Here is a 23,163-nt window from a genome sequence, read left to right as displayed (position 1 = left end):
GTCTCTCTTTATGTGCTGGACACATGTGCATGTTTTGACAGAGAAGCAAGCACCGTGGCACAAGTCATATCATTTAGAATTCCCGCAGTTGTCTAAGCTTTACAAAGCAAAAACAAACAACAAAGAATCTGGTCTCATAAACGAAAAAAAGAAACAAGTTAGCCCAAGCTTCAAAAAACAGCATACTTTATCATGAAGCCTCTACATTTGGCATTGAAGCACCCATGTCCAAAAATAATAACAGCTTATCAAGTCGTAAAAGTGAGACTCAAGTGGTACAAGATTAACTGCTTAACTGTAGAAAGGGGGCCGGGCTAACTTTTAGGGCCTGTTTACATGGAGGAGGGGGACCCCAGGTAGGCATGGTAATCCACTTAGATAGGTTAACCCGCCTGCCCATATAATCTCTCATTTTAATTTGATCACGTTTACATGATAGGTGGGGTGACCCTTCAAGGTGGGTAGCCCGGTCTGCCACACGAGGTAACCGTCTCAGCTGAGGTCATATTTTGTTATGTCAATGTTTCAAGGTGAGGTAACCCAGGCTAGTCGGGGCCGGATTCTTGATACATCAAATTCACGCAAAATTCACTTTGATGCCGGGTGGCTTCACATAATTATAACAGTAGAACAATAGAAAGCCACAACACTGAAGGTTGCAGCAAGAGCAGCAAGTGAGCGTAGACGTGGTTTGCCAGCATTTTTCTTGTTTACGTGCTTAGCAACCATTCAACAATCTTGAGAAACTGCACCCCAGGATGGTGGGGTTGTAAGATTGCATGTAAAGGAGGGTTATTTTTTACCTCACCTAAGCAGGTCACCTCACCTACCTGGGGTCCCCCGCCTTTATGTTAACAGGCTTTAAGTCTCAGGAACCGTGAAACTGGTAATAAACGGTATACCTAACCCGGGACTAACTTTGATACTACTTCCGTCTTCAAGATGGTCAGCATAGCAGCCAAAGGAGCCGTCATATCGGTGTAACACAAATATTAGATTGTGGTTGTTTCATGCGTCTCGTTTTGTGACTTTTTTTTTGTGTTCGTTTTTGTCACTATCATGTTCAAAACACCCCTACTAACAAAATATTTCGTAAAACTCTTTAGAATGATATTCAGCAATAAAGACAAGGTGTGACCAGGAGCCGATTTCTAGGCACCTGGTGTGGTAACATAGGCATAAGTGAATACAAAGTTTTGTGGTATGTAATCTGTCAGAAATCTGTTTGAGTGGTCAAAGTTAGGGCTGATGAGGTTCTTTACCATGACCACTCCATTATGATAAAGGACCAGGCCTTAATTATTGTTAACCCTTGCTTTTTTTGGTATTTTCTGTAATTTTCCATAGCATTATTTTGTGAAAAGTTGGTAACTAAATTGCTCTTGAGGAATTCATGATCGTAAGATTTCGTAACCACGGGGTATTCGCCTAATTGCATCAAACAAATTACATTCATTTTCATAAATGATGCATCATTGGTTGGCTAAAAGAGGCCTTGTTCCCGTAAATTTCAGCTCTTCTGAAGTTAGTTTGTTTGTAAATTGTAACGCACGCGACGACCATCCCTTTTTTTGAAAGATCGTATAGACCTACCATTAACACTCTGGTACAAGGACTCTGAAGTGAATCAGCTCCTAAAAAGGTGTCTAGGCATGCAGGGACCTCATACACTTCTTTGTAAATGCAAATGTGTAAAAAATAATTAAGAGTGTTAAAAATTCCAGGAGAGGCATGTTTTACAACCTCGTCCCCAGGGCTTTATAAAAAGGTAGAAAAAGGTAAAGCGACCATATTTTACGTCAATAACTTGTTACAGTAATAATAACTGATAAACTTGAGGTCGACGGTGCGCTTCTTTTACCCTCCTCTCTCCATTAATGCTCCGTTTTAAGGGTATTTAAAGCTAGTCAAAGCTACACAGAAAAAAGAGAAGTTGAACAAAGGATGTGTTGACACCGGCAATCGAACCTCGGGACCTCGCTCACCGAAGGCTGCGCACTAACCAACTGTGCCACCCTTGCTCCTCCTTTTTCCCCTGAGGACGAGGCTGACATGTTTTAACCATTATCTCAAGGACAGGGTTACCAACGAAGCAAATTATAATCTAATCTAAGCTGCACAATTACAAAGTGGGTGCGTTGTCAGTTACGGTTCATGAGGTCGTTCATGTGGCATGTCAAAATTTAACGATTCTATCGTTTAGGATGTGATACATTTGGGTTTTATGTTATTGTATGACATCTTTGAAAGCTGGCTTTGTGATCTGTTTAAATTGATATGTAATGATATTATCACTGGCAAGTCTTAGCAGTGACACTGATAGCCGCACAGACCGCACTGTGAATATGGCCACACTTACCGTGTGGAGACTGGGCACTAGTCAGTATTATGTAAAACAATTTTGAATAGTGCAACAACAACTAAGCCTTACCAAATTAAAAACTTAAAAATTTGAAACAAATGAAACAAGAAGAATACTCACCACAGGGACCCCAATCTGCTATTTTAGGTGAAAGTTAACCCCCGCTTTTATCTGTAATTAGGACCATTTGTAACGGGCACCCCCTCCAGTATTAATCAGTAGGTGCTAAGGAAGCTCTGTGCCAAATTTGACACTTTTGTCACGTCTGTAACGATCCGGCCTATATTTTGCACTAAGAGACCTGACTACAAATCACGTGCCTGTAAGGGTGTGAACAGCAAAAAACACCCACAAAATATGCGTGCAGGATATTGCTATAATCCTGCATTACAAAATTTGCAATGTTTAATTTTGGGGCTCACGGATTTAATGTTAAATCCGTGAGCCCCAAAATTAAACATTGCACACTTACAGCAACGTGATTTTGTCTTAATCATTTGGTATAAAGTTATTTCCTTAGCTCTATCTTGTTATACTCCCTAATGAAGTCTGTGTGATCAGACGAAACCGCTCAGAGAAATAAAATCAAGTAAACAAGATCCTCGTGTTGCTTTGTGCTGCTCACTATTGTTCATTTAAAAAATTTAAAAAATTAAAAAAAATTAAAAAAATTAATAGCGGGGTCAGACCAAGATGATGTATTGGAACACTTTTGTGTTTCTTCAAACATAGCTTGAGCCTTCTCGTACTCATTCTGTATTTTTACAGATCTCAGAAAGAAAGGCTGCTTGTTTTAGTTCATCAATTTAATCTTTAGCATGATAAAGGTCATTGTGAAAATCAGTTTTATTTCCAGTTTGCTCATCTAGAAGGTTGCATGGTACTGCAAACAAGTTGTTGAATACATTTATGTTGTGTTTATTGCAGGGAACGTCACTGGAAAGACAGACTAGCTTCATTTCTGCACTGCGAACATTGCACAGTGCATGGACTGACCTTTAGAATGCCACACTGGGCGTCACTTCGAGATTTTGATGAACTTTTACCTTTTGCAGGCTTATGACCCCTAGATGCCAAACTGGCATAGTGTTTATCACACACCCTTAGATTTTTTTACATTTTCTATGTCCCCAATAAGGTATTGAGGGCTACACTTAATTTCATATTTTCCAATAAGGCTGTCAAATTTGCGTGCACCTGCATCATTTTCACACCCCTTAAGGCAACATTTAGCACCTCCAGTTAAATGCCCATTCATAATTACAGCCCCTGATATCTCTTTTAATGACACAAAGTCATGCAGAGGTTTACCTCTGTTTGATAGCCGGTATAAATCACTAGTTATGTTAAATTTGGAATTCATCTGTGATCTCAAGTCAAAGACAGTTGCATATGGTGCAAAGGAAAAAGAGTGTGATTTTCCTGTTACATCTGTAACTAGAATAGAGGTAACAAACCTTTTTGACTTGAACACCATGCTGAAGAAAAAGCCAGGGTGGTGAAATTTTACCATTTTTAGACAAGAATAGCTTAATAACATACCAAGGAAAAGATACAAAGCAGGGAACAATAGGGGAAGGTCTGTAGAATGAATGGAACTAGCATCAAAGCTCTCACCAACTGTTATTGCAGTTACCAAATAAAAACCTGCCAGAAGTTGATAGGGTAGAGCAGATATGGTCAGAAGGAGAACAGTGGCTGCTAAGTAAAAGGGAACTGAATTTCCCACTGCCAGAGATTGAGTTGTTGTAATGTTAAACAAGATGCTGGGTACGGTAAAAGGCTTGTAACCATAACAATGGAAAGAAAACTTTTGATGCTAGACTCCCAAAATATTGCACAAGGGAGTATTTGGATGTTGACTTGAACTGTAAGCAGGTCTTGTAAAGAGGTTCAAGCAGATGTAAAAACAATTTTGTATTAAAAACAGAAGGAAAGAAATTAATCTCCAGCAAATAATTTAGTGTTTGGCTGTACTTTGCAATTTGCCTTGAAAAAGTGTTGCCAATGACTTTCCAGTTCATTAGGACGATAACTGTAACTACAACTCAAACCAGAGTTAAAGTCGAATAGAGTAAATTGGATAGGAGGATGAGATGGAAATGCCTTGTTTTAAACTGTTGCAAACACAAACATAATAACAGTAACATTGCCCACTGAAGCACACCCAAATTTGATCGATTTTAGTGACAAAAACTTGCCCCACTCCATTAGCATGCCATTTTTTAATTGGAGTTTGGCAGAAACTTGAAGGGATATAAAGTCTGTAAGGAAGCCTTACAAAGTTTGGAAATGCTTCTGAAATAGAAGCCATTATGACATCACTATATAAAACAGATGCCACAAGATGCAGAAAGAAAAAGCATTTTTCAGGGAAAAAACAACTAATGTTGAAGACTAAATCATACAGCAAAATTGTTGTTACCAATAATACAAAGAGTACCATATGTCACTTTTCTTTTGATTATTATCGTTGTTACACTTTATTCTTATTATAACTAAGTATTTTCCATTTACTAAAAACGTTTTTATTGTATTTTTCTCCTTATTTAATTGAAATAATTATCAATTATTAATTATCTGGTCCACTGATTAAGTACCTTGACGTGGTGGATTAGCTTGTGTGTTCCTATGACCTGGAGAGCTAAGCTGGTGGGAGCAAGTCTCCTGGCAGGTTTAACCATGCCAGACAGGTTGAAGGGTAGGAACCAGACGAAATCTTAATCAATTAGAGGAGTAAACCTCGATGACAAAAAATCCAGGAGTGGGCAGCAGCTCTTCTGTGGCACTGATAGGCAAATACCGGCAGACAGATATTGTGGCTATCTGTGTTTTGATCGATGGCGGATGATGTATGACACTGTTGAACACTACGGCATGGATCAACCATTTCTCATTAGTAGAAAACTGCGGTTACTAGTAGGAGTTGCGACCACTAGTACTGAATCGTACTTCCTCGTGGAAGTGTGAAAGCAATTGAAAAACAACATGACTAGCAATTCTACAACTTCTTCATACCACATCGCTCGTCGCGTGGGTCACCAAGGAGCGCGTCCCCCAGTGGGATGCCAGGCTGGGATCGAAAAGAATGCTACTGGCCAAAACATTTTGAAGGATTGCCGGCTTTTTAAGTGTAAAAAGACTACTCTTGTTTCCACTTTCAACTGTCGCACTCTGAGCTCCATCGGAAGGACAGGTGAACTAACTGCACTAGCTCAGGAACAGAACATTGATGTCATATGCATCCAAGAACATCGGATCTACCATGATGACATCGAGTTGAAGTACCATGACATGAAGAAAGGTTGGGTTATGATTACATCTTCCGCTGAAAAAGCTACAAATAACTCAACAATACGAGGTGTTGGCTTACTTCTCAGTCCGAAAGCACACAAAGCACTGAACTCGGTAGAAACCATCAATCCAAGGATTCTCATTGCCACTTTCAATGGAAATCCTGCTGTTACTGTCATATCCTGCTACAGCCCCACCAATGTATCTAACGTTGATGACAGAGAGGAATTCTATGCAGAATTATCAGAATTGACTAAGGCTGTTCCTAAACACAATGTCTTACTAATTGGCAGAGATATGAATGGAAAGATTGGTGCAAGTGATGCTAAGGGGTCAGTCTACAACAAACACACCAACGAGAATGGGCAATTGCTCCTAAACTACATGTTAGAATGCAATCTCAAACCGCTGAACACCAGTTTTAAAAAGCGCGAAGGTAAGCTTTGGACTCATACATCACCATCTGGAGCCAAATGTCAAATAGATTATATCCTAATAAACAACAAATGGAAAAATAGTGCTTTAAACTGTGAAGCTTATAACACCTTCTGTTCTGTGGGATCTGATCACCGTATTGTCACAGCTAAAATAAGACTAAGCCTGCGGCAAAGTAAACCATCTGGTAAGAAAAAGATCAGATACGATTGGAACAAGCTTCTCAATGATAACATCATCAAAGACATGTATACTGTTGAAGTCTGCAACCGATACCAAACTCTACAGGACTTACATGGTAATGAGGATGCAAACCAGATGTATGAGAATATCATGACAGCCCATGAAAAAGCTGCAGAAATCAGTGTACCTGTGAAGGCCAAGATAAAGCAACACGTTCCGTGGGAAAATGAAAACATCATAGAAAAAAGGGAAATGGTGAAGAATGCTTATGAGGTATCCTTGAGAAGAAATACCAGAAGCAGTGCTGTAAAACTGGAGGAGGCCAAGCAAGAGCTACAGGAATCTTACGATCGAGAACAAGAGAAGTATGTGAATGAAAAGATTCATGCAATTACTGACGCTATACAACACCAAAAATCCGGTCTTGCATGGGAAACGGTAAACGAGTTCACAAGAAGAAAGGGCACAAACAGGGGTCGAATAAAAGCCAAAAGTCCTGAAGACCGTGTCAGTAAATGGAAGTTACACTTCTCAAACCTGCTAGGTCAACCACCCAGTGTCACAATAAAACCAACTGCTTCCATAATACATGAACCTCTTCCCATCAACACGGATAACATAACCATGGAAGAACTGGTTAAAAGTATCAAAGGTTTCAAAAATAACAAAGCACATGGTCTCGACAACATACCAATTGAAGTCTGGAAAACTGGTGCCTTAAATCAACAATTGCTTGACATCTGCAACAAAACATTCAATGGTGATCGACCGAATATATGGGTTAAAAGTGGAATAATACCCCTACCAAAGAAAGGTGACTTGGGTGACACAGGAAACTATCGTGGTATATCCCTAACTGTCACAGCTGCGAAAATCTATAACAAGATTCTATTAGATCGAATAAGACCTCATCTGGATCCTCTGCTCAGGGTGAACCAAAATGGATTTCGTACGGGTAGATCTACACTACCGCAAATTTTAACTCTGCGTAGGCTCATAGAGGGAATAAAAGAAAAACAGCTTCCTGCAATATTGACTTTCGTAGACTTCAGTAAAGCCTTTGATTCGATACATCGTGGGAAATTGATGGAGATCTTGAAGGCATATGGAATTCCAACAAAGATAGTGGATGCCATCAGCATACTCTACAAGGACACCGAAGCACAGGTGATAACTCCTGATGGTGATACGGAATTCTTTGAAATTCTTGCGGGAGTTCTGCAAGGAGACACACTCGCACCTTTCCTATTTATCATAGCCTTGGATTATGCCCTTAGAGAAGCTACTAGAGAAACACACACTGGGTTCACTCTTACACCACGGCAGAGCTCCCGTCATGTAGCAACATACATCACCGACACTGATTTCGCGGATGATCTTGCCCTAATTTCTGACTATCTTGAAGAGGCACAACTTCTCTTATTAAGACTGGAGGTTGCTGCGAAAACAGTGGGTCTGCATGTTAACTACAAGAAAACGGAATACATGCTGTACAATCAACCTGTAGGTGATCTTGTCACACTGGCAGGGAACAAATTGAAGCAAGTAGATAACTTCAAATACCTCGGTTCGTGGATACAATCCGGTGAAAAGGACATGAATATAAGAATTGGACACGCTTGGAGTGCACTCAACAAAATGATGAAAGTGTGGAAATCAAACCTAAAAAATCATCTCAAAATAGGTTTCTTTCGGGCCACAGTTGAAAGTGTACTGCTTTATGGTGCTGAATGCTGGACGATGACTGGAAAGATGATGAATAGACTGGATGGTACGTACACAAGAATGCTCAGAGCAGTTCTTGGAGTTTCCTGGAAGGAGCATAAAACCAACAAAGAACTGTACGGCAATCTTCCTAAGATTACAGATACACTGATGATCAGGAGGCTGCGGTTTATAGGACACTGTTGGAGAAAAAAGGATGAGGTGATAAGTGATTTACTACTCTGGGAACCAAAGCACGGCGCAAGAAAGAGAGGAAGACCAGCATTAACATACGTAGACCAGCTGCAAAATGATACTGGTTTGAGCATAGCTGAACTGAAGAACATCATGGAAAACCGGAAGGAATGGATGAAGCTAGTTAATGGAGTTCGAGTTCGCTCGAAATAAGCAAGCAAAGCAATTATCAAATATTTGGTGAATTAATTTAAGGTGGCTCCGTAATTAATACAAGAGCATTTTGCTGTGACGAATTTTCCGTCATAACTTTTTCGATTTTAACGCGATGGCTGCGAAACTTTGCAAAGAACAACAGATATCATTCGGCAATAATACGAAATATTCCGATTTCATTGATGGTAAATATTTCTTGAGAAATTAGCGCTTAAAAGGACCCTACTGTTCAAAGAAAATGGCGTCTAGTAAAAAATTTTGCTGATATTTTTTATTGAAATTTCTGGTATCGGCTTTAATTGATATAATAAATATGCCAGAGGAATTTCAGAAAAGTCCGTAACTAAAAGTCGCTCAAAATTCAGCTGTGAAATTGTTTTGGAATTTGAAAAATAAATTACCATCAGGGAGAAGGAGCCACCAGTTTGAATTTTTGAGACAAGTAAATTCAACGTTTGCTAATTCTTAAAATAAAAGCAATTTCAAAACATTCCAAAAAAAAATTCCAAAACAATTTCACAGCTGAATTTTGAGCGACTTTTAGTTACGGACTTCTGCTCCAACAATTTTTCTGAAATTCCTCTGGCATATTTATTATATCAATTATTAAAGCCGATACCAGAAATTTCAGTAAAAAATATCAGCAAAATTTTTTACTAGACGCCATTTTCTTTGAGCAGTAGGGTCCTTTTAAGCGCTAATTTCTCAAGAAATGTTTACCATCAATGAAATCGGAATATTTCGTATTATTGCCGAATGATATCTGTTGTTCTTTGCAAAGTTTCGCAGCCATCGCGTTAAAATCGAAAAAGTTATGACGGAAAATTTGTCACAGCAAAATGCTCTTGTATTAATTACGGAGCCACCTTAAGTTGTGATTTAAGGTCAATTATGTGTCACACTTGTGTGTTCAACACCAGACTTTATTTACATACACCAAATATGAAAACAAAATACAGCTTATTCCCGAAGGCACTCTGTTTTTGAAAGGAACAATGAAATAATTTTAAAGGCCACGCAAGCACAGCAAAACACGATATAAACAACAACACCCCTGATCTGCAACAATATTTACCTCCCTGGAAGCAGCGATTAAAATTCAACACTGATTAAAACTACCACAAAATCAGTAAGCTTATTTTAAAAAGCGATTAGATACGTTAAAAGACAACAAATTCAAAAACAAGCAACCAATATAACTACCTTCAACAAAAGTAAGTATTTAGAAAGACAAATCAATCCCGCCGCTGTGTCAGGGCTGTGAAATTTGGAGGGAAATATCAAGAAACAGCAAGAAATCAATAAAAGTCCACACTCGAACGGATTGATATGAGGAACGGCTTATCCAATCCACAAAAGAATAGGCGGACCTTAAAGGAATTTAAACAATGAATAAAACCTCCTATCCTGAAGGTTATCCGTTGCGTAATTTGGATAAAAAAGGTGACTGATCGATGATGATCTGACTGGTCCCAAAGAAAAGATGGCGGTCCCGCCAAACAACCCTCGGCACAAAGCGGCAAAATTACACAATTACGCACACAAAACGCTCCAGAGGTTTACACAAACAGGTAAAAGCAACAATAAAGCACACACACTTACGATCAAATTAGCGAACAATAGCGATATTAGCCTAGCGTTTTGTCTTTCTTGGCATCTGTTGTTCTCTCCTTGATGGCGTCCCATGTTAATCTGCAGAAGCAACGCGAAGCACTCACCCGTTGCTATGTGACGTCACACTGGCACGAGGAGTGGGTCAATAAACGTAATTCGAAAACAATAGAGTCGCCCCCTCCAGCAGGAGTACAGGTAGCCAAACAGAACATTCAGACCTAGTGACGACATCGCATCAGCAACTCAGACGTTACGTTTGACAAATGGTCCGAAACCTCCTCTTAATCAAGGGCTGGCGTCAGCACAAGGGGCCCCCTAACCCTGATAACCAGCGTCACCCGTGCCAACAAAGAGCCGAAGTCCAGCTATCGCAAGTCCACAAGTCCAACACCAAAGTTCAGATTCAGCGGTCAGCGAGCCAAATCAGACGCAACGAAGATCTCCAAGATTGCAGCAATCATCTCAGTCCACAGAGAGGTCGATCAATAGTTATGATGCACAGCGCACTCCAGCACCACTAAAGGAAGTGAGGACTAGCTCGCTCGGGCAGACTCGTGAGACCACCAACCCGCCTTAATTCGTAGCAACAGATTAAGACTTTCTAGACTTCGTTGTGTGAAATAGAAACATTTATTTACTTATATTTTTATAGACTACGAGTAGTCCCCCATTTTTCCTCAGGAATAGTAGAGCGAGCGAAACGCGAGCACGCATGAAAATCACCCCACGCGAGAAAAGGCGACACGCGGCGGGGAGAGAGAAAAATGAGGGACTACAGACAAAGCCCAAGCTTTTGACCCTTCACGGCCGACTGATTTTGGAGTGTGAAGTTCGTATCCCCCTCCAACTCAATTAAGCGCATCCAATGGGATTTCTTCCCTTATTGAGCTGTCATTGCTCTTGTCATCGGTAAACTGAGGGGGAAGTTTATTGCAAGCAAAAGAAAACGCAGATACTAATTTTCTTCACGGCTGTTTCGCGTGAAAAACTTGATAGTGTAGGCAACACACGACTTTTACTCGTGCCAAAATGCTGCTTATTACAATGAATTTTTTTCTCTGACGGGGAGATTATGCTCTGGAGGAAAACGTACTGAGCAAATGTGATTTTTGCCGCTTATTTCATACTGAGAGGTCGTGACACGCATATTAATTTTATGCGGTTATTGTCGATGGTCGGCATGATTTGCCCTCTGATGCAAGAGCATTTTCTTTGACCTCTTTTGAAAAGTAAAGCTCTTCAATGCGGCTAAATAAGGGTTTTGGGTTGTTTAATTTCCCCGGCGATTGCCTCCTGGATCTGAATAATTTTAAGCGATTTTCTTTTTAATCGTGATTTTGACGGTTTCCTGCAATGTTTTGTCACGCTGGGCCAAGCTCGTTAGCGTTTTTAGCAGGACGGATAGTGATATCCAAATCTCGAAGAATGGATTGCAGCTTAAACCAAAACTACATTAACTATGGAGAATTGCGATGTGACTCAGTCATGACTGCTCATGAATTTTAACAGCCGCTTGTTTTTCTGGTGATAATGTAAGTCTTTGGACTGGAGCACGTAGTTCCTTCCTTGGTGATAACTTTTGAATTAGCTTAAAAGCCTTTCGACTGTTCTGTTTTTCCCAATTTGTGATCACGCAAGACCATGGTTTCGGTTCTCCACGCGAACCTCATCAGTTGCCGAGTTGGCTTTCTGCTTAGTTGCTTTAACAAGAGCAACTCTAGTTAATTGTTCTGTGCGCTTATTTGTTCTGTAAATTGTGATTATGTTGAGTGTTGATAGCGGCTGGTGCCTTTTTGACAGATGTTGACAGATTTCCATGGAAGGGCCAATCACAGTTTTGCGTTGTGAGAGCAACGCATTAGTTCAAAAGCTTGGGCTTTGTCTGTAGTCCCTCATTTTTCTCTCTCCCCGACGCGTGTCGCCTTTTCACGCGTGGGGTGATTTTCACGCGCCCTCGCCTTTCGCTCGCTCTACTATCCCTGAGGAAAAATGGGGGACTGCTCGTAGTCTAATATTTTTATTCTTGAATATCGAGTTCCGACTCTAGGTTAAGGAAACTCTCTTGGGTGCTGCCCTGAAAACCAGTATTTTTTGTGTTTGAACTATGGCAAGGAGCTCATAAACAGGAGCGGGCAACTTCCATGCGCTCGTGTCACGGCGTTTTCACGGTTTTGAGGGTCTCAATGGGGTGGTGGCTTTTACGGTTATCGGCTAAAATTTTGGCTCTTTTACGGCTATCGGTTAATTTTATTCAGTTACGGTTAACAAAAAAAGTTAAAAATTAACTTCTTTAATTTCAAAAAGTTAAATATTAATTAACCTATATTTTTTTTGTATCTTTAAATCAAAATAAAGGTCTTCGGATCATCTCGGGATGAAATATGCTATTCTTTTGAAAAATTTTAACATTTGATAGATCATACTTTTTATAAAGTATTCCACTTCTAATATTATTTCACACATAGAAATGTCAATAGTCAATTTAAAAATAATCTTTGTGAAAAAGCAAAAGCAGACACGCGAACGCCCAACTCAAGCCCGAGTCGCGACATTCATTATAACAGAAATGGCCGTTTCCACACTAGAGAAGAATTATTCGTGTGAGACGGGTTATCCGTTTGATGATTCGCGACAGATAGGTAATACGTCTTAATTTCAAAAATGGAATAGTTTTAATTTTGAATGAACAATCCGCCTTTGCAGACGGGATTATCCGTTCCAGATAGCCCGTGTACAGCCACCTCCTCCCGTAAGAAAAAGTCGGGGAAGGGGTGTCTGTGGGGAGGGCACGACTGTACACAGGCTAGTCTTAGACGGATGATCTATTTCTAGCTCTGAGGTGAAAACGGCCAATAACAAAAATCTCGTGTGTAGTGTTTTTAATGATAGCGAAGGACTGTACGGAACGACCGTCTGCCGTTGCCTTGTCCGTAGGCCGCATTATTCCGCGCGGCTAATGCGTTTCGGGTCACGTGGTCCGAGCGAGTTCGCCACCGAAATGTTTTGACCGAGATTGCTTGGGAAGACTCCGTACAGGGACTAAACATGGCAATGTCTACAGTAGCGTCAGAGAAAAACAGGGAAATGTTGTTTATCGGCAACGTGTTTTACAAACAGTGACATCTCTGCGTGTTGTTTCACTAATGTTTCGAGGGCACGACCTCCTGAAAATTGCAAATATTAATCCTCAGCAGGGAGCCACACTTTCGCTATGGAAAAAATTCTTCCCCCGAGAGAGCGCCGGAAATGGAGCCTAGTTCTTGGTTAACACCTAAAAGGCGCTTCGCCTCACGTGCGTACGGAGTTACACTAGCCGGGAAATAAAAAACATCTAGGGAACAATTTCTTTTACGGTTGACTCTTTTTTACCCTATTTACGGCTAACGGTTAATTTTTTTCAATTTTTACGGCTATCGACTAAATTTTTGGCCGTTTTACGCCTATCGGTTAATCCCATTGAGAATCTCTTTTTGGACAAAAGCATACTGATGTATTGTCATAAATTTTACGTCATGTGTGGAACGGTGCCTTGTGACATCATTTAAGAGAAAGCAGGACCAATTGTACATTTTACATTATGCTCTTTTAAACTATATTCAAATCACAAATAAATTTATACAGTACCAAAAATTGTGGTTAGTTTGCTGATTTTGTAAACACGTTGCACTTTGTGAACACAACTGGAATCACTGGGCTTTTTTCAATACATACCTTCAAAACAGTGTAGCCATGTGCCAGCGATTCTGGCTGAATTTGTAGGAAATCAAAAACATCGACGGGAAAAAGCAGTTATACAGATTTTGCAAATGAACTGGTAGGAGAATTGTGCAGTAAATTGTGTTGATGCCGTTGACATCTTCACGTAAGTGCATGTCAGTATTCAGCAAAATTTCAAGTGGACGTTAAGGAGGGGGGAGGGGGGGGGGGGTCTGACTTAAACGTCCAATTGACGTTAAGAGAGGAAAAAATGAATATGTCGACGGCTCCTAAGAAATGTGACTGATCATTAAACGTCAAATGTCTTTCACGATACCTTAAAAGGAATCGATTTTACGAGTATTCACTCTGGACAAAGCCTCTTTAGTGAATTCACGGGAACAGTTAGTTTTTTCCTTAAAAGGAGTTAAAAAGCCCCTCAACAAATATTGATAACTTAAGCTACTTTTGATAGGTTTAAGGAAATTCGATTTGACGCACATTACGTTGAACTGGGCCGCCGTGACTAAGCATTTTTGTGAAAAAGTGATTCGTTACGCACACTAACCGCAAAAAAATAAAAAAATGTGGCCGAGAAAAACTAAGTAGTTTTTGAAAGGACTACTGTCTCCTTAAAAGGAGGTTTACCTGCTCATCATTATTTGAATGAATAATGAATCAACTTCTTCCGTGACTTAGGCCTGCACTGACTAGAAATACAAATTCGCCGATAGTTCATTTGAGTATTTTACTCGATGCATCACCGTAAAATCAAAGTTGAGAAAAGTCTCCTTCCCCCTATTCGGTTTGTTCAATTTTCGTTATTTGTATAAAACTTCAAAAATCTCAAAACTCGTTTCACTCGAGTTCCCTTGAGTGTCATCTGTTCTGATTGTTCATTTGAATACTTCTATCGTCTTGTTTTGAAATAAAAGGATTTGTTACTGTGCCAAATAATACAGTGTAACAAAGAGTTTGGGTGGTAAAACTCAAGCTGTCTGATCTCGAAAATCTCGCGTCAAGAACACCAAGATGGCTTCATTACTTCCACATATAAAACTGAGTGAGTGAAGGACATTTTTAACTCAGCAACACTCACTATGGCCACCGACTCGACCTGGGATATGACTGCATCCCGCACGTTTAACTCATCGAAAATCACAAGAGGCCCTCGATGGCGGTGTCTTCTGTAACCCTTTCATTAGTAACATGATTTTTAACCACTAAACACTTTTGTAACGTAATGTACTTCAGATTAAGTTTTTTAGCTTAAAAAAAGGATATATTTAACGGAAGACTGTCAAATAAAGGTTGCTTTACACTTTGAGCCGGGACTAAATGGTCACACGATTTCCTAAACGGAGAAACAAAAATTATAAGAAACTTTGTATGACAAAAAGCTAAAAATGATACGTGTATGTTGTCACAGTTTCTGAGTAGCCTCATAGGCTCCTGGTAGCCTTCAAAAAAAAAAAATGACCAATACCGCTCAATCGTTCAATCTTCATGGTTCGATTCTCCCTCTTGTTTTATTTCCGCTATTGAACAAGTGATGCATGTATGACGTATATTGCATCACAAGGGCTTGACTGTATTTGACTTTGCATCTGCACGTACTCAAATTACAGAATTTGTCACACTTGATCATCTCCCTAAGAATTTTTTTGTAACCTTTCTAATTAAAGAGAAAAATTTCGGGGTTTGCAGGTGTTGAAACCGCGCGATTGATTTGCAAGTGATGTTTGTCAGTGTTTATTGACAGCAGTCTGTTACGACATGCGCAATAGATGCTATTTGAGGAGCGCAAAAATTACCGCACGACCTATTCGACCTTGTATATTTTCACTTTGCTAATATTGCTGACCTCAACTGAAAAGTGTTTGTTACTCAGCGGAAACCTATAAAACACCTCCATGTGTTTGAGGTTACATCATATTTTCTTAGCAAGTATACTGAGAACAATTTAAACAAGAAGGAACGGTGTTTACAGATTTCGCCGGAACATTGTTCAGTGTTTGCATTTTTCACCTTTATAATCTTCATGCTTAGTCATGGATGGTATCGATGAAGGTAAAGTTGGAACTTATCGACCTGCAAGTGATCCATTCCCTCCTCCTCCCCCATACCCTGGAAGAAATGACGACGATTTCGAGGTGAAAATTGCTCCTCATCAAATGAACGGGGAAGCGACTGCCAATGGCACTACTTCTAATAAAGACCTCGATGATAGGTGAGGCATCTCTACAATTGTTAATCTTTATTAAAAATGAGTGATGTAAGCCAACACCATTAGAATAAATTAGTTGATAGATGTTAAAAAGTTAGGTTTGCGTGATCAGGACTACATGCAACCTTAGGCAGTGCTGAAAAAGCCCCACGCCACGAACGCATTCAGTCCCGGCAGGCACACTCCGGATTCTTACGTAATTTATTACAAACAGTTGCAGTATACCTTGCCGCATTGACTAAGTTATTGAAACTTGAATAGTAGCTACCTATAGGTACATAATGTGGTTTATGCAAAGGGGATGGAAAAACATCTAGAAGCTGGCTGCGCGGACGGTGAGGAGAAAGTCAACTTGGAAAGTGTCCTTGTTTCCCTTTTTAGGCCGTATGAATCGCTGAATGTAAGCTTATTTCTCACTTGCTGTCAAGGTTTTCAAATACCAAACGATAGTTATTTAAAAATCTATTAAATACCAACACACGCTTGTTCTTCATATTCTTGTCTGCTAACCTTAAATATCAAAACCTAGTTCACTCAATTTATCTTAGAGGTAAATCTAGGGATGAGACATGGAAGTGTGGGTCAGTTTATCGCATGGATTCCTGTAACTTGATAGGTGCTTCGTACCGGCGTAGCATGCTTGTGTCACGAAATTAAGTATACTTCAGGTATACTTTTTAAAATATGTACTTCTCAGATAAAAAGTACATTTGGAGTATACCTTGTTTGTACTTCCAGAAAAAAAGTGTAAATGAAGTATATTTGGCAAATGCACTTCATTTATACTTCAAATACTTAAGTAAGGGTCAAAAAGGGGGTTTTTCGGGAACCGTGAACGCCTATTTTTGATTGCGTGAATCGTGAATGAAAGAATATATTTCTCGTGATCCGTGAACAAAAGTAATCCCGTGATTCGTGAAATGACTAACTTATTTCTCGAGATTCATGAACAGGGTCTATAATTAGCTAATTTTTCGTGAAATATTCAACCTTAACTTTTGAGGAACTTGATATATCAAGGTCATGTCTGTCAACAAAGATAAACAAAATGCCATGCTCATCCTAGACATGTGTAGATATCACAATGATCAAATGACTCGCACAAATAACTCTTTCATGACGTGTATTTGATATCATATGAAATATGGCGAGCAAAAATTTAAGCACGGACAGTGAGGGAGGCATTTTCCAAGTTTTGGAAGGGGCTGTCTATTCTGTTGATCCAACAACATCCTCAAATGCAATGAATGCATTTGTTGCGGACTGGCAGCAAAGAGCTTGTAGGTATTCCTTATCGAGAAAGCACTGCTCCTTGCAGGCATTTGTAAGGCATGTGGTAGAACATGCAGGCCTCAGAGAGTGAACAGTGTATTGTACAGTCTGTGTCATTTCCTTGTTCATCAATGATATGCAAGATGATCTAGTATGTACACTAAGATTGTTTGCTGGTGATGCTTTATTGTATCATAAAATCACTCATAATGATGACACCTTGGCTTTACAGCGTGACCTAGACAAACTAGGACTATGGGCTGATAGGTGGCAGATGCTGTTCAATTCCTCCAAATGCTACAAAATGTCTGTTTTCCGTAGTAGATCCCCAGTAGTTAAAGACTACACCCTTTACAACCAAACCCTGGTAGCTGTTCAGCAACATCCCTATTTAGGTGTTTTGCTATCCAGCGATCGGCGGTGGAACTTTCATGTGGACAGGATTGCTAAAAAGGGGAACTCTTCACTTGCATTTGTGAAAAGGAACTTGTATGCCTGCTCTGAAGAAACCAAACGAGCAGCATATGTATCACTTGTCAGGCGACATCTAGAGTATGCGACTGCAGTATGGGATCCTTAGAGACAGAATCAAGTGGAGAAACTAGAAGCTATCCAAAGTCGTGCAGTGAGATTTATTAAACATGATTATAGTTATAACACCTGCGTCTCCAAATTGAAGAAATCCCTATCTTTTGGTTTACTAAGCGAGAGAAGAAAATCCCACCATCTACAAATTTTCCATAAATCTGTGTACAATGATATTGCTTTGCCTATTCCGCCTTATTACAATTGTAGAATTGTCTATTAGGGAAACTAGAAATTATTACTCCATGAATTCATTTATTCAACCATCTATACATTATGATTACTATAAGTATAGTTTCTTCCTGAGAACTATAAGGGACTGGAACTGTTTATTACCTGAAACCAGATCACTTAATTATTCAGCATTTTGCAGTGCAAAATTATTTTAAGGTGATTCCCTAGTAAAAGAACCTAACATAGATTGTAGATGAAACTTGGTACACTGATGTAACAAGTCAAGAAGATGATAAAAAAGTAATAAAAAGTGGGGGGTCACGGTGCTCGTTTTGACGTCACAATGCTGACAAATACGGCTATTTTGGACCCTTTGACAAAAACTGCGTGCAGCCCAAAACTAGACAAAAAGGAGAGATTTTTTCAATGATGTATGTGGTATCGCACAAAATTTGACTTTAATATATTGTTTATCCACTTACGTATCAGAAAAATGCCTTTTAATGCCCTTGTTTTTACTTTACGCTCCAAAGCAGAATTTAATTGGACAGGCGCTATTCGACCTGTGATAGCTCAATCCGTACAATTTAGTAAAACTGCCAAAAAACTGAACATAGATTTGTGCCAATTTTTTTCTCATCGAAAGGAAGCACTGTCCTTATTAAAATCATGAAATAAAAAATGGGGGTCACCGTACTCGTTTTCGCGGTAAAGCTACAGAAAGTGCGCATCAAATGCATTTTCTCCGAGTTTTGAGAGAGGACTGGGGTGAGTTTCAGAATAGAATGTATTTGAAATGGGGAAGAAAGTATTAAAAAACCCTTTTTTAAAGAATTTACATCGAGATATCACATTTAGGACACACTGTGATAAAGAAAGCGTTTAAATGAAAATCAAAGTGAATAAGCACAAATTAAACATCCACTATCGAGGTTCTCCGTGAGGAAGTTGAACTCAGCAACTCACGTACTGTTTACGTTATGCACATTCCCACCACACTGAGTCTCACATCAGCAAGAAACAACCACAAGCAAAAATTGCAGTAACATTTCTCTTCAGTCAACTTCATTTTAATAATGTTACTACCCACGCTCTTTTTTACGCAGGCCATATTGTTATGTGCAGTAAGAGATGCGCAGTGCAAAACCAGGGAATCACCTTAAGTTTTATTTTTAAGCATAGCTATATTCTTAATTACATGTTTTATTTATTCATTAATTATTTTTTATCAGCTATGTTTACATTTTTATTCTTTTAACTCTTCTTAATTTGTTGTAGCGTTGAGGAGTATTAAAGTAGATGTAGATGTTATGAGACCTATAAAAGTACTGGCAAAGATATTGTTCTTGCACATACACACCACACTAAAGGATTGCAACCAGTGTAAGTGTCAGTGCAAGTGTAACCAGTTCTGCTTGTATAGAGTACAGGGGCACCCAGCGAATTGTTTCTGTAAAATAACTGTTCAAAGGAGCACATATTGCCTAGAAATTTCTAAAGCTTGAGAAAAGCTTAAAATTTCTGGATAACCGTCCCATTTGTCTTAAATGTTGGGAGGTTTTTGTAATAGCTTAACTATGATTTTTGGAGGTTGTGCTATTCATATTTTAACGCTAAGGTTTTGCAATTATTGTCCTAAAACCTTGAGTATAAAGACAAAACGTCTCCTATAATTTTTTAATGAAAGCATGGCTACTTCGTGTCCTCAAACTTTCTACCAGATCCATAAGGGTAGCTAACACTTTCGGATGAGACAAAAAAGCCAAAAACGTTCGTGACAACCAAAGTTCCCCTAAGACACCTGAACAGATAAACAGTTTTTAGGGCAACTCCAAATTAACTAAACAGGCTTATAAAGCCACCAGAAAACCATTTGAGTCACTTCTGGCATAAATTTAGTATTTTAGGGTGTGAAAACAGTTATTTCTTGTGTATGCACAATTCAAAATAGTTGACACTTCAGTTCTGCAATACTATATGGACGACAAATAAAATCAAAGGCTGAATTTTGCATGATTCTTGAAAAGTCTGGTTTAATTTCCGTGAACGTTGCACGACAACACCCCCCCCCCTTTCCGATCCTCTTAAGCGTACTTGAAGTATAAATTAAAAGACACATTCTGAGAATCTAGGTTTGTCCGCATCTTGCACTTCAAAACAAAAGTATAATAGAAGTTTGCTTTAAGTATAATTTAACTTCAAAACACTATTCAGATCAATTCAGAGTTCATCTATTAAGGACACAATTGAGATCATATAAGCATTTCTTCAGAGTGGTGAAGTATATAGCAGTTTCTAGATACACAGGGCACACATGTTATGGACTTCGTAAGAAGATCATCCGCCGATCCCTGGGCGAAATAAGCAAAGTCGCACAGTTCATTCTGGTTATTTCTTTAGTAAAAGATACTGGATGTAATTAAGGCCCGCATCATTTTACCTCCTTTTTATGAGGACCTTCAGAAGCAGAAGGAGAACTCAACACTTGCTGCCCGATTTGGGGAGTAGAGGATTGCGATATACAGTTTGTGAAGTGTTACAGTATCACAAGTATCACAAAGACTGCTGCCAAATTTGCTGCTGCTTTTTTACTTCCACCTTAACAATTTGTGACTCTAAACAGGATATTTCATGCGGGCATATGCTTTCAGATCTTTTGTTTTGAATTATGCACTTAGAATGATGGCAAGGTAACAACAATTGTTTAACTAGCTTTGTGATTATGAACTTCACTCAAAGATTGTTTAGTTTCTTAGCTTCTGATCCATCTATGCACCATGCACGCATGAGAATAACTGTAATCTCCTCATCCTTACTCTTTTGTTTGCGGTGGGTTCAGTAGAGCTTGCAAAACTCTACGTGATTGTTGTCGTGGTCAGTTATCATCAGTGAATAAATTCAGAAGGTGGGAGCATGTAGAAGAAACGGGCTGCTGAATTTTCTGTTCCTGAATTGAGAGCACGTTAGTCCGACAGGAAGTCAATGTCAATGTCAATGCGGCTTTTTGACCAGTTTTGAGAATTTTAGACGGAACACGATAACATTAGAGAGCTGGCTTGTGGCAAAATATGGGCTCCAAGTGACATTTGAATGCATGAGTTTTTTGAAGTCTTCTTCACTCTTGCCCTGTTCTGCACGAAAATGTTCCTTATAAAAGTCTAAGTCAACCGTCGTGGAGGATTTTGATGCCTTTGATTATGTGTTGAACGTCTTCTCTGAATTGCACGGTAAAAGAGAAGTTTTATTTCCTCTGACTTCCATGTGCTTGGTCTGTGAGAATTCCACTCTCTCTGTAAACAATCAATGTGATGTGGTTGTTTACGGATAGAGTGGATCAAGGTCTCCACACAGTGTCAGTCCTGTAGAAGAATCTACAATTACTCCACATGTGCTTGGTCTGTGAGAATTCCACTCTCTCTGTAAACAATCAATGTGATGTGATTGTTTACCGATTGAGTGGATCAAGGTCTCCACGCAGTGTCAGTCCTGTAGAAGAATCTACAATTACTCCACATGTGCTTGGTCTGTGAGAATTCCACTCTCTCTGTAAACAATCCATGTGATGTGGTTGTTTACAGATTGAGTGGATCAAGGTCTCCACGCGGTGTCAGTCCTGTAGAAGAATCTACAATTACTCTACATATGACAATGTAGCGTATAAATTACAAAATATTTACTGACAAGCTAATAAAAGCATGTGATGTTTTTGCAATCTACAATACAGAGATAGTCTAATCCTCAGCTCTAGTGCGCACAAGCCAGACATGCAGAGAGATACTCAGGTTTCTATTGACCTTGTGAGGCGTAATGGCTGTAATAGTATTCTTTATAAAGAATTCAAAAAGGCTTATCACGGTTCAATATCCTTCCAGATGCTGACTATGACACTATACTCTTACTGAAACAGCCCATTCGTTAATGATAATAATCATTTCACACAACATTTTTTAACGAAAAAACAGGTCAGAGTTAACATGGCTAGGGGTGGATCCAGAAAATCCAGAAAGGGGGAAAGGGGTGAATGGGACGTTTGGCAGTCTAGTTGATTTTATGACATATTTTTTTCCACTTTTTTTATGTATGTACTTTCAAAGGGATAAAATAGTTACAAATCAGCTGTCTCATGTTAGTGTTTTAACGGTTTGCCTATAAGGGACGGACCATTAGAAAACTTACGGGGGTGGCGGGCGAAGTACAAAAAAAATATCCGTGCAGGGGAAAATTAAGTGAAACAAAATTCATGCATGCCAATTAACCCTGAAAAATATTTCATACTTTGTGATACCTTATGCTGCTTATGATACCTTGTGATACTCTGTGATACTTTGTGATACTTTTTGATACCTTGTGACACTTTGTGACACCTCGTTATACTTTGTGATACTTTGTGATGCCTTGTGATACTTTGTGATAACTTGTGATACTTTGTGATACCTTGTGATACCTTGTGACACTCTATGATACCTTTTGATACTCTGTGATACCTTGTGATACTTTGTGATACCTTGTGATACTTTTGTGATACTTTGTGATACCTCGTGATACCTTGTGATACTCTGTGATGCCTTGTGATACTTTGTGATACGTATTGTACCTTGTGACGCTGCGTGTTTTAAAGCCTTCTACTGATACTAAAATTCGTGAACCAAATTTGTGCCAACTCATATGATAAGTGAATGGTAAAACAGACCGGCATGATATTAGGGTAACGTCACTTAAAACTCATGTTAATAAGGTATAGTGATTCATGTGATGCGATCACAAACTTCGTGTCCTTAACAGTTATCCCCAAATCGTGCACTGTGTCAAAACCATCGGCCATCTTTATGTGCGAGGAAGGGAATAAATGAAGGGTGATGAACTACCGCTGACTTCCAGTACCGTCGGGACATATACGGGATCTTTTTGACTTCCTAATACGGTCATGTATGAATCATGTACTTCCATATATGGTTTTGGCGGGCGATACAGACTCAAATGGGCGCGATCCATTCAACCAAAATTTCCGGAAATTTCGGTCCAAAACTGAATGGATCGGTTCGGTCCAACCGGAAAAGTTTCGAAAAAACTGGTCCACCTTTTGAGGTGGTCCTCTTTTCCCGGTCGGACCGGTCTGGATTTTGGTTCAATGGATCGCGCCGAAAGGAAAAGTTTTTTCAGCTTCGCTGAGAGTGTCTTCAAGATATTTATCATTTGGAATATTGCC

At 39.4% G+C, this 23,163-nt stretch overlaps 1 protein-coding gene across 4 annotated transcripts in view; it reads left to right on the top strand.

The window, feature by feature from the left end:
* Nucleotides 1-15,520: 15,520 nt before the first annotated feature.
* LOC140948456 (ATP-dependent translocase ABCB1-like) overlaps nt 15,521-23,163 on the top strand; it is a 34,160-nt gene continuing 26,517 nt past the window's right edge. For 2 of the 4 annotated variants that reach the window (XM_073397697.1, XM_073397695.1), the window contains exon 1: nt 15,532-15,929. In XM_073397697.1, coding sequence (XP_073253798.1) covers nt 15,751-15,929 — 179 coding nt within the window. In that variant the 5' untranslated portion in view covers nt 15,532-15,750. Of the gene's footprint in view, nt 15,930-23,163 lie in introns of all 4 variants that reach the window. The other 2 variants (XM_073397698.1, XM_073397696.1) reach the window with 2 other exon arrangements.

This window comes from Porites lutea, chromosome 9 (assembly GCF_958299795.1).
Source record: "Porites lutea chromosome 9, jaPorLute2.1, whole genome shotgun sequence".
NCBI lineage: Eukaryota > Metazoa > Cnidaria > Anthozoa > Scleractinia > Poritidae > Porites > Porites lutea.
This window is presented reverse-complemented; position numbering and strand designations above follow the sequence as displayed.